The 13,166-nt window shown below is 40.9% G+C and overlaps 1 protein-coding gene across 4 annotated transcripts in view; it reads right to left on the bottom strand.

The window, feature by feature from the left end:
* Window positions 1-1,859: 1,859 nt before the first annotated feature.
* The window catches only part of LOC129702057 (uncharacterized protein C8orf48-like), a 43,945-nt gene continuing 32,638 nt past the window's right edge, over window positions 1,860-13,166 (bottom strand). For all 4 annotated transcript variants that reach the window (XM_055643591.1, XM_055643589.1, XM_055643588.1 and 1 more), the window contains exons 5-6: window positions 3,910-4,062; window positions 1,860-2,138 (exon numbers count right to left, since the gene is read on the bottom strand). In XM_055643591.1, coding sequence (XP_055499566.1) covers window positions 2,034-2,138; window positions 3,910-4,062 — 258 coding nt within the window. In that variant the 3' untranslated portion in view covers window positions 1,860-2,033. The remainder of the gene's footprint in view (window positions 2,139-3,909; window positions 4,063-13,166) is intronic.

Raw genomic sequence — 13,166 nt, 5'->3', positions numbered from 1 at the left:
CCAACTGAGGAACGCTAAACCTCAGAAGTTCTTTTGTTGAATGTCTGAAGAAGGGTTTCGATCCGAAATCACCCATCCATTTTCTGACCCGCTAAGTTACTCCAGCACTTTGTGTCTATCTATTAATTAAACTTTCTAGGTCTCCACAGCCTAACCACTCGGTGGGCCGAAGAGCCTGTTTCCACCCAGTATCTCTAAACTAAACTAAAATAAACTAAACCAAACTAAAAACATTAACCATCACATTATTGTTTCAACGCCACTTTTGGCCAACTGAGTAAAAGAATGTTTCAAGATCAAGGGCTCAAATCTCATAATTACTGGGCCACAGTGATCCCTGCCCTCCAGTTTGTTTCTGAGAAGTGGATTACCTACAGAAGGCACCTCAAGATGTTCACCGGATTTTCTGCAAAATCCTTCAAATAAGACTGGAAAGTTAAGCAAACCATTACCAGGCCAACAAATCCAACGTCGAGTCCCTAAGATAGACATAAAGTGCTTTAGAAACTCAGCAGGCCAACCAGCATCCATGGAGAAACAGGACAGGTAACATTTCAGGCTGGGACCCATCTTCAGACGCTAAATCTGAGTCCCTAGTTATACTTGGTCATCTCCGTTGGGCAGGCCAATTCCCAACAGCATATTCCCAAAATAAGCATTCCATTCAGGATTACCAAGTGGACAAAATAAATGATTGAAGGATATTTTGAAAGCGCCCCGACAAACAGAAACATCCGCACTGACTCCTGAGAATCCCTGGTCCATGACTACCCAAAGTGGAGAAGGAGCATGTAGGATGATCTTGAGTCAATGTACAGAAACACACAGAAGCCCAATGTAAATGGCAGAAGGGGCGCACCATTTAGAAACATAGAAACATAGAAAATAGGTGCAGGTGTAGGCTCCTTCAGACCTTTGAGCCAGCACTGCAATTCAATATGATCTTGGCTGATCATCCAAAATCATACTCCATTCCTGCTTTTTCCCCACATTCGTTGATTTTGTTAGCCCTAAGAGCTAGAGAAGCTAGCTACCCTTCCTTCCACCCTATCAGACATAAGCTCATATGTTCTAGAAGCAGAATTTTGCCATTTGGCCCATCAAGACTAGCTCTCCATTCCATCATGGCTGATCTATGTCTCCCCCTCAATCCCATTCTCCTGCCTTCGCCCCATAACCCCTGTCGCCCTTGCTAATCATGGATCTGACAATCCACCTCGAAAAATATATCCATTGACTTGGCCTTCACAGCCATCTGTGAGAATCCCCATCTCTCATTCCCACAATGGACTCATCAGCCAAACCAGAAGAAAGTCATCTTCCACCCCAAGTGCCTGCCAGAGAAGGGTAAGCATTGAAAAACGTTGGTACCTGAAGAGACAGATGGAGGAAAAGCACAGGGTGGGAGGAAAAATAAACATTGGCAATGTGAACCAGAAGCAATGAGAGCATATACAATAATTAATTGTTGTAAAATATTTTGAAGTATAAATAGTGTGAAATAGGAGATAAAAGATTCTAATGAAATACCATTAGAACCTGGAATTCACCTGTTTATAAATGTGATGTTTCAGTTGTTTTCCACTCAAGAATTTTGGACCCTACCAAATGGCTAAACCTGCTCTCATCCAAAGCACATATAGTTATGATGAGCAGACTTCAACCATGGGAATAATGCTTATTATTTGTGTCTACTTTACATCCCATCGTAAGCATTTTTATCAGAAAAATTGTTATGCCAGCCAAAATTAACAAACACATCATGAACCAGGCATTGAAACATGGTACTTCTAACCTCCGTACTCTGTTCTACTTTTAACATTGATCTTATGTGGGAAGTGAAGTTGTCTGATCCAGTACATGTTCAACAACCTTTATTTAATGAAGTATCTTGAAAAGGCAACTTTGGTTAGGTGGTTATTAGAGTCTTTGAAGTCAGGGAAGCTGCAAACGTGCCGTAACCACTTATTATTATATCTTGTGGCCCAGTTTCCGAAGATTTTCTTGCTTTCAAAGGGCTTTTCATTACATCATTATCTTGGACTTAGTTTAGCAAATAATCTCCTCCACACCAGAGAAGCAGCATCGGAATACTTTGGAAGGCTATTGTGTATTTCTCCAATCAATGTAAGTGCATCCTACAAAAGAAAACAAATGAAAGAGCAAATTTGAGGAAAACTTACAAAGGATGAAAGTGCAAACAAGTCAGCCAGTGCAATTATAAAGGAAGGAGATGATATGACATTTCAGATACACATCTTTCATTTGAACATAAGGCTAAGAGAAAAACAGATATTTATATGAGGATGTAAAGGTAGTTTGTCCGAATAATAAAATTCAAATCTCTCATGATACAGAGGCATATCCAAAGAATGAGGGATAATCTTACACAAACATACAAGATCGTAAGGAAGCTTGACCAGGTAGATGTTAACATATTTTCTATAGTGGTAAAGTCATGAACAAGGAGACAACAAAATGGTCTTGCATGGTGGAGTTGCAGCCTTACAGTGCCATGACCCACGTTTGATCCTGACTAACTACGGGCGGTGTCTGTACGGAGTTTGTATTTTCTCCCCATGACCACGTGGGTTTTCCCCGGGATCTCCGGTTTCCTCCCACACCCCAAAGACGTGCAGGTTTGTAGGTTAATCGGCTTGGTATAATTGTAAATTGTTCCTAGTATGTGTAGGATAATATTAGCATGCGGGGATCGCTGGTCGGCACAGACTTTTTTGTTTAGTTTAGAGATACTGCGCGGAAACAGGCCCTACGGCCCACTGAGTCCACACCGAAGAGCGATCCCCGCATATTAACACTATCCTACACGCGCCAGGGTCAATTTACACGTACACCAAGCCAATTAACCTACATACCTGCACGTATTTGGAGTGTGGGAGGAAACGAAGATCTCAGAGAAAACCCACGCAGTCACGAGGAGAAAATACTCCGTACAGACAGCACCCGTAGTCGGGACTGCATGCGCTGTAAGGCAGCAACTCTACCGCTGCGCCACCATGACGCCCAGTTGTGGGCCTGTTTCCGTGCTGTATAACCAAATTAAACTAAAATAAGGGGTCCATCATTTGAAACGTAAGTGCACAAAGATGTCTTCTCTCAGAGAGTAGTGCATCTCTGGACTTAGATAACAGACAATAGACAATAGACAATAGGTGCAGGAGTAGGCCATTTGGCCCTTCGCGCCAGCACCGCCATTCAATGTGATCATGGCTGATCATCCACAATCAGTACCCCGTTCTCTGCCCCTAAAGGCTGTGGAGGCCAAATCATTAGATATATTTAAGGCGGAGATGGATAAATACTTGCAAGATCTAGGAAGTAAGCGTCATTGGGGAGTGATACAAAAGAGGCCAGCATAGATCAGGCATATTCATATTGAATGGCTGGGCAGGCTTGAGTGGCTGAGTGGCTTACTCCTATTTTCTTGTGTTCTTGTGAATCCAACCAGATTTTCTGATTTGCATAGCGTAGGTACACAACATTTATCACCTGAAAAAAGATAATATGTGCTGGTATAAATCTATGCAGCATCCATGGAGCATCTATCGAGCGAAGGTTCAGACAGCATCTTTGGAGAACATGATTAGGCGGCCTTTCTTTTTAGGTCAGGACCCTTCTTCAATCCAGTCTGAAGAGGGGTCCCTGAAACAAACTGTTACCTTTTCATGTTCTCCAGAAATATTGCCTGACCTGCGGAGTTACTCCAGCACTTTGTGTCTTATTTTTGTAAACCAACATCAACAGTTTCTTGTTTCTACTTACCACCTGAGGTATGGGGGGGAAGACAATTGTTCTTAGATGGAAATTGATGTTTATCTTGAAAAATAAAACAAGCCAGCATACTGCAGTTTTGTGCAAAAGAGATATTGCAAAAATAAATGTGGGTACCTTGGTATAAATGTGATCCTCGATTTTTTCTTGCATAGACGCTTCTTCCAATTGTATCTTCTTGATACGGAGGAAATTGTGTTCTGCTAGTTCACTGATCTTTTTGAAGCAGTCAACACATCGGGAGGGCTGATGTATGTTTGTCTCAACAACCTAAGATCAAAATAATAGAAACATGTGGCAGCCAAGCACAAATGCCAAGATCTCCTGTCACTTCTGTCTTTTGGATGTTGTTCTTTGCAGAGTCACTGGGCCATACGTACCGCTGAACCTCCAATTGTACAGACAAGTGAAGTTCAGCATGCAAGGAGTGTCAGTGAACTGTTCATCCATCAGAGGCATTACTCACCACTTGTCCACAGACACACATGTATCCCTTTCAGCAGGTCCCAATGGATAGCTAGCAGTAATGAAAATCTTGCTTGATTACCTTTCATCTCACTGATGCTCCATTGCAGGGTTTTTTTCAATTGGTGTCATTTGTGTTATGAGCGTTGAGCAGAGGGAACAAATGCATGTAAACAGGGAGAAATTGCATAGATATACATCCAATATTGTAATCTATAATTATGCTATGCGATAACGATGCAAAAATTAACTTGTTGGTGGGAAATTAATTAATGGGCATACAGATAAATCTGCTAGCCAAACAAGTTACCATTTATAAACACAAAATGCTGGGGTAGCTCATACTGGAGTAAGCATTTTGTGTCTATCTTTGGTGTAAACCAGCATCTGCAGTTCCTTCCTACACAAGCCCATCAAGTCTATTCTGCCATTCAATCATGGCTGATCTGTCTTCCCCTCTTAACCCAATTCTCCTGCCTTCTCCACGTAACCTTTGACACCCTTATTAATCAAGAATTTGTCAATCTCCCCTTAAAAATATCTATTGACTTGGCCTACACCTACGTCCGTGGCAATAAATTCCACTGATTCACCACCATTTGACTAAAGAAATTCCTCCTCATCTCCTTTCTAAAGGTCCATCCTTTTATTCTGAAAATATGGCCTCTGGTCCTAGACTTGTTGAAGTTACAGCCAATTTAACCTAACTTGGATATTATATCTTAGAAAGATGATAACCCAGTTATATAAATATCTGAAGAAGGGTCTCAACCTGAAACATCACCCATTCCTTCTCTTCAGAGATGCTGCCTGTCCCGCTGAGTTACTCCACAGCTTTTTGTGTCTATCTTTGGTTTACACCAGCATCTGCAGTTCCTTCTTATACATTAAAATGTTTTACCTTAATGAAAATTTTAAACCAAGTAATTTATGTAATATTATTAAATTCAAGAGTATTTGCACACTCACTCGGTCACACCTTCAAAATTCTTCAAACGTCCTCATTTCTAGAATAAAATCTCAGTGATAAAGAGAAACCTAAGTCTGTGTAAATGTATAACTGGAGTGGTTAGTATCTGCCATTTTACACAATGGAAAAGTCATTTGCAGGTAATTGAGAATACTTAACTTGAGAATAGTTAACTTTTGATTTTGGATGTATAGTCCAACAAAATCTAGGCAAGAGTGTGAGACTGGAGCAAAGAGCAGATTCCAAGGACAATTCCCACGAATAATTATTCAAGGAATGCCAGGTCACCTTCTATCAGATGGAAGATAATTGATGTTCCATGAAGCCTACAGCACAGAAACAAATCAGCTGGCCCAACAGACTAGCATCTCTGTTCCATATCAGCCCACATGCATTTGTGGGATGATATGCAGAAGGCTATAATATGCTTTGTTGCTTTGGCATCTTAAATCTGTAGGTTCTTTCCTCTGGGTTCAGCTATCCGAGGGAGCACATTGTAATTCAAGACAAACCCTTTTATCCCAGGTCAGAACTAAATTTAAAATCAGATACCAAAGCGGAATATTCAAGATGTTAACCCACCTCTCTGCCATTTTCCATTTAAATAATTTCTCCATTTAGAACTTGCTTTTTTTTCCCTAGTTCTGCCCCCTGTCTCATGCAATCCTTATTTTCAGTCTCACGATAAATCCAGCTGATTTGTTAAACACTTTATCATCTACAGAACTGTGGTTTAAATGTAATTGCTTTCACATCAGGAGCTGATCCCAAAGTACCGATGATTCATATCGATGACCTTCGCATATTCAAATAGAAACTCTGTGTAGATATTTTGTGTGTTATGAGTAACAAAATTGCAGACCTGATAAATGCTCAATTTTCAATTGTGCTGCAAGATTGAATAATTGTAGCAAATTTAAGCAGGCAATAATGATGCTGGTTTTCAAGTAGTCTGGGAATCCTATTACACAAAGATTTTAAAGTTGCAGAGGGCAAACGGAATGAAGCAGGGTCTGTGAAATAATTAATTGTTAAAAGGATGTTGGGATTATTTCCACCAGCACAGGGAAAACTGAAAGATGTATTAATAGAACATTTTAAATCATAGATTTTGACAAATTAGTAAAATAATATCATAGACCAGAGTATATCAGAATAAACAGTGTTTGTCATTCTTTGATGTAGTTCTGCTCTGTAGAAAGCATTTTATTGGAGTGCATCACAGCATGGTTTGGGAACAGCTCCATCCAAGACCGCAAGAAATTGCAGGGAATTATGGATGCAGCCCAGACCAGCACACATACCAACTTCTCTTCCATTGATTCGGTCTACACCTCACAATGCCTCAGCAAGGCCATCAGCAAAATCAAGGGCTAGTCTCACCCATTCCCTCTTCTCCCCTCTCCCGTCAGGCAAGAGGTGCAGAAGTGTGAAAACACAAACCTCCAGATTCAGGGACAGTTTCTTTCCAGCTGTTATTAGGCAACCGAACCATCCTATCAACAACAAGAGAGTAGCCCTGAGCTACTATCTACCTCAATGGAGACCCTCGGACTATCTTTAATCAGACTTTACTGGAATTTATCATGCACTAAACATGACATGACTTCAGAATTAAGGGACAGAAGTTTAGGGGTAATATGAGGGGGAACTTCTTTACTCAGAGAGTGGTAGCGGTGTGGAATGAGCTTCCAGTGGAAGTGGTGGAGGCAGGTTCATTGGTATCATTTAAAAATAAATTGGATAGGCATATGGATGAGAAGGGAATGGAGGGTTATGGTATGAGTGCAGGCAGGTGGGACTAAGGGAAAAAAAGTTGTTCGGCACGGACTTGTAAAGCCGAGATGGCCTGTTTCCGTGCTGTAATTGTTATATGGTTATATGGTTATATGGTTATAAACGTTATTCCCTTCATCATGTGTCTGTACACCATGGATGGCTCGATTATAATTATGCATTGACTTTCCTCTGGCTGGTTAGTATGCAACAAAAGCTTTTCACTGTGCCTCTGTACACATGAAAATAAACTTAACTAAACTAAACTAAATTAAACTAAACTAAACTAGATATTCCCCCAATCAGTTATATTTCCATGAGACATGATACTTTAAGTTTTTGTAATTTGTAAATGGAAGCAAAGTAGGAACTTTAGCCCTGACCCAATACATTGGCTGTGCACTCCCTCCACAGTTGCTGCCTGACTTGTGAATTCCTCCAGAAACTTGTGTTTTGCTCAATATTCCAGCATCTGCAGTTTCTTGTGTCCCGAGGATAATTGTGTTAGGGGAACTCGAGACGGAAACACCAGTGAATGCCAAGGGTGGAGAATGTAATTTGAAACACTGAAATGAATATTAAATAAAATCAAAACACGAAAGCAGAGAAGAGATTATTAAGAGTAGAAATCAAGACAAAGAAATAAAAATAAAATAGGATGCTTTGCCATGGAAATCTTAAGAGACTGAAGCAAATTGATAATCCTTCGACCTTGAGCAGCAAATGTTGAAAAAAATTTGCAACATCAATTAAGCGTTGAAAGATTGAGTGTGAATCGACTTTTTTTTTTAAACATAGTGATTCATTGTTGGTGCCCAAGAGGTTGATTATTATAGCAATGAACATATCACAGCATTGAACAGAGTACTAAGAGTGATACAGACAAGGCTTGAATCACAGTGGTGACTTTAGTTGGCATCTACAATGCAGCAACGTTAATTCTTATTGAATAGGGAGCCACATAACAGTTTGTTATTTTGTGCGGCTTAGTTACAGAGCTGTCACCCATCCCACACAACAACATCCACATTTTAATAATTAACTGCATATCTGCATCTACCTGAGGCTTTTGTCAAAATTCTGCATAAATAACAGTGAGCATTTTTATTCTCTTTATTATTTAGCAGCAAACTCAGAGCAACAGCAAACTCTGACCAATATTTTTTTCGTGTTGTGGAAGTGCTGCATTTGAAGTATTGTGCATCAGCTTTGCTCACCCTGCCAAGGAAAGATGGCATTAAGCTGGAACGAATGCAGCGAACATTTACGGGATCAACTGAAAATTGGTGTTAAAATAAAGAGATTTTTAGAATAATTGTAGAACATAGAAAATATAGAAACAGTACAGCACAGGAGTCGGCCCTTTAGTCCACAATGTTTGTGCCGAACATCATGCCTAGTTGCACTGATCTCATCTGCTTGCACATGATCCATATCTCAATTCCCTGTGCCTATTGTGCCTATTTTAAAAGCTCTTAAACGCCACTATTGTATCTGCCTCCACCACTAACCCAGGCAATGCATTCCAGGCCCCTACCACCGGCGATCCCCGCACACTAATGGGGCTTTCTCACGGGGCGACTTGACGCAAGAGGTAACCAGAGTTGAACATCGTGGGAACCTCGTACGATAACCGTACGGCATTCATGAACCACCGGGGACCACCGTGCGCTAACGGCAGGTACTTGTGTAACTTGTTGACTCGGGAGAAAATTCAAGCCAGCTTGAATTTCTCCAAGAGTGACTTGTACACTTGTGGTTGAACATCGAAACATTATATGGACGTAGTGGCCAGTGCGATATCCGTAATAACTCTTGCGTTTACCGTGGGAACTCCTGCGAACGGTGAACCCGGAAGCTGGACAGAGGGGACAGAAGGTGAGTAAAAAAGGTGGTCTCAATAACACTTTCAATAAAATAAGAGTTCTAATTGCGCTAGTGGCATCCACACATGCAGAAAAGAAAAACACTCAATATCAGTATATATAACGATATATTAGTACATCAACAGGAAAACCATTTAATGTTATCCATGATTTAAAAACATACATTGCAGTTAACGTAAACTTCTCTTATAAGTGTGTCTGTGCCCTGCAGCTGCAAAGTAAAAAAGTCGCAAACAGCTTTTACACGCTCTGTGTTTGAAGTTGGAATCATGTCTCCAAGAGCCATAAAATAAATTATGCATGAGGACAGGCAATTTTCACTTGTAATGCTTGTCTTAAAAAAGGCTATCTGTATTTGTGCCACGTGATGATTTAACAACACTTCACAGTTCACAATGTTCATTCAAGATTTAACGGGAAAGCTCGGGAGACGAACAAGTCACTCGCACAAATATCAGAATGCCGAGTACCCGTGGGAACTCTTTGTCTACCCCCCATTATACCGTGTGATATCATGCTAGACCACGACCACTTCACTCTGGTTTCATCTTGCGTCAAGTCGCCCCGTGAGAAAGCCCCATTACACTATCCTACACACACTAGGGACAATTTACAATTATACCAAGCCAATTAACCTACAAACCTGTACGTGTTTGGGGTGTGGGAGGAAACCGGAGCACCCGGAGAAAACCCATGTAGGTCAGGGGCTGAATGTACAAACTCCGTACAGACAGCACCCATAGTCAGGATCGAACCCGGGTCTCTGTCGCTGTAAGGTGCCAACTTTACGGCTGCACCACCGTGCCGTCCTTCATTAAGAATGACTTAAAAGCTCATGTCACATACAAAGAGATGCTGAAAAGAATGCCAGGAAGAGCTTAGTTGAAGGAGGGAGTTATACTTCACAAAGTATACCATTCTCCAAAGTTGTTAGGCAGCAGTGGGAAGAGAAGGTTGAATGGATCTATGCTAGAGGTGTTCTATTTGACAGCTACCAGCCATGTAGGATAATGTTTAAATATCTGGGGCAGAACCTTTAAGATGACACTGTGTTCACAAACGTTCCTGCTTCTACTTTCTTTTGCCTTCCTTCATTCAAAGCAGCATACTTTGCTGAAATTCCTCAGTTGCTTCAGCGAGGAACATAGGATCAGGGGAATAGCTATTCAGCCGCAACCTTGCTCTGCTATCAGGTCAATGCTGATCTCCAGCTTCCTTCCATTCACTAGTCTGTACTACATAATTAATTAATACTTTGTAATAATCTGCCGGCCTCTGGTTTGAAATCTCCATTCTGGTGTATCCTGTGCCTGACGCTAATCTCACCATGGTTCATCCCATTTTCCCACAACTGAGGAGCCATCTATCTACCTCACATCTTCCAACAGGTTCGCAAAATGACTCACCAGGCTACCACGGAAGCTCTCCCTTTGTTTCTTGTAGGAAAATGCTGGATGACAAACCAGGTTTGGAGTAGCTTAAAGTTACAGATGAAGATATGAAACATTTAAGACAGGTACATGGATTGGACAGGTTTAGAGAGATATGGGCAAAACGCAGCAGGTGGGACTATTGCAGATGTGACATGTTGGCCGGTGTGGTCAAATTGGGCCAAAGGGCTTGTTTCCACGCTGTATGAGTCTATCGGCCTGTTGCTATGTTGACACAGGACAAACAACATAGAACAGTATAGCACAGGAATAGACTGTCAATGTGGAGCATTAGGCCAAGTTAAACTAATCTCTTCTCTGCATGCGATCCATATCCCGCTAATCCCTGCATATTCACGTCTATCTAAAAGGCTCTTCAATGCCACTATTGTATTTGCTTTCGCCACCATCCCAGCAGCACATTCCAAGCATCCACCGCCTTCTGTGTAAAAAAACATGCTCTGCACTTCTCCTTTCAATTTTACCCTTCTCACCATAAGGATTATGCCCTCCACTCTGAGAGCAGGGTTTTGGCTGCCCTCCCTATGCCTCTCATAATCGTATATACTTCGATCATGCCATCCTTCAACCTCGGACACTGCAGAGAAAACAATCTAACTTTGTCCAATCCCATCCTATAGCTAATACCCTCCAATCCAGGCAGCATTCCGGTAAACCTCTTCTGCACCCATTCCAAAGCCTACACATCCTTCCTGCAATGGGGAAACTGGAAATGCACACAATACTCCAAATGCAGCCTAACAAAAGTTTCATAAAGTTGTAGTGTAAGGTGTTGTATAATATCAAGTTCAATGGTTATTGATGAAGCTGGGAATATATTGCATGAAGAAGGGTCTCAATCCGAAATGTCACATTCCTTCTCTCCAGAGATGCTGCCTGTCCCGCTGAGTTACTCCAGCTTTTTGTGTTTATCTTCGGTATAAACCAGCATTGCAGTTCCTTCCTACACATTATATTGCATAAAGTAGGTAAACGTAATGTGTAATTAAAAATGTAATATCATATGTAATATCAGTCCATAAACAAAATAATGTTGCTTTTAATGCTCACTCTTTCAAGGATTGGGTCAGGTGTCTAACTGATCGCTCGTGTTGTAAGAAGCTTGTGGTAAAAGTACCAGAACCTGAAAGTTGAAAGAAAATAGCAAGGATATCTGCCGTCTATTAAGATGTTTCGTGAATAAAGCATTGTAATGGTGAGTTAAAATTATCAACCGTTTCCAGTTTCTTAGAGACAGAGAGAGACGAAGGGGAATATTAGGAAAGGCAATAGTAAGTGACCACATTTCTCATATAATCTATGCCATGATTTAGAAAATAATACCAGGCAGTCTATTAGTGTTGTCATTCCATACCTGAATAGCTACGACTGCATATTGCTTTTTTTTTTGCTCCCGTTTACATTTCTATTTAATGATAATAAATCTGACTGCAGTTTATTGTTTAAATCACTTGCTCGTAGAATGTTTATTATACTGTTTTTGCGAAGTTGAGAAATATGTGGGAGTACATAAGATGTCCATTGAACCCAAATGTACTGACAAAGACCTCTATTCAGCCGCTGTGTTTGCTAGACCAGCCTGACCATCAGGCAGGTGAAGGCTCTCTCCCATTCATGGGGGAGTGAAGGTTTGTTTATTGGAGTGATCTGCACCGTTGACACAAGAAAATAATCTTCGAGTAAAGTCCAACAGATCAAAATAAATACACTAGCATTACGGACTTACTTACAAGCAGTAATTGTTTTCCTCCCTGGCACACATTAAGTTCCAAATTTTCTGTGATACATTGAAGTAGGTTTCTGTGTATTTAATCTTTATTAAAAAAAAACTGATTTAGGTTTGCTTCTTGGGTTTCTGAACATTGTAGATGACAGCGGAGTCTGAAAATAGACCACCGCTACAGTCGCTCTTCTCAGCTGCACTGCCAATTTAATTGTTTCCTACTCTCTCGAGAATAGTTCGGCAACAGTGCCAAGGATGGAATGTAGGTATGATATGCAGTAATTTTTAATTACACATTACTGGATAATCCCTCAAGAAAGGTACATCACAGCTGCACAGCCTGCTTTCCAATTCCAACATTCCATTTATTGCAATGCGCCAGTGCAAATTTAATTGCACCTAATTGCAAGATTGCTAAATAACGTTTCAATTTTCTCTCCGCTGTGATCCCCCCGATGGTGGAGGTGCTTTTGATACTTGGCTGCCAGTTGGCGAAGTGACAAGGAGGTTTGATTAGGACTGATGATGTGAAATGCATCGTGAAACTAATGAATCAAGACCAATTAGAATCAAGTTGGAAATTGCCAGCAGTAGCAGCATAATGTCACTTGCCTCAGGGTAACCTTTAAAGTTTAGCTGCAAAAAAAAAAAAAATCTACTAAGGGGTAGCTTATCCGGAATCCTAATAAAAAGCCACATGCTGGAGAAATTCCAAATTTGAGCCTGGCTTATGTTGATTTAATTGATCTTAGCCAAGCCAGCAAATGTTGGCATCATCCCCTTTAGTAAGGAAATGGGCCTTGCCCTGATTAACTAGGTAGTGATTGCTGTTGAAAAATAAGCATGGCTGAATTTAGAGACTTGACTTTAACCCCTTCCTACCCTCCTGGAGGAATTATGTTTTGGGCAAGAGGTGTTTGGTGTTTGGACATCTTAACTTTCCTAAATTTGAGCACAAGAAAGCTGAATGCCCTTGTGTGATGGGGACAAACTACAGTGTAAAAATTAAACCACAATGACAGACCATACAGTATAAGCCATCTTGCATGTGGACCCAACCAAGTGTTGTAGTCATGCCCCCTTGTGCACCCAGCTGTGAACTC

The sequence above is a fragment of the Leucoraja erinacea genome, chromosome 12, assembly GCF_028641065.1.
Source record: "Leucoraja erinacea ecotype New England chromosome 12, Leri_hhj_1, whole genome shotgun sequence".
NCBI classification, from domain to species: Eukaryota; Metazoa; Chordata; class Chondrichthyes; order Rajiformes; family Rajidae; genus Leucoraja; species Leucoraja erinaceus.
This window is presented reverse-complemented; position numbering and strand designations above follow the sequence as displayed.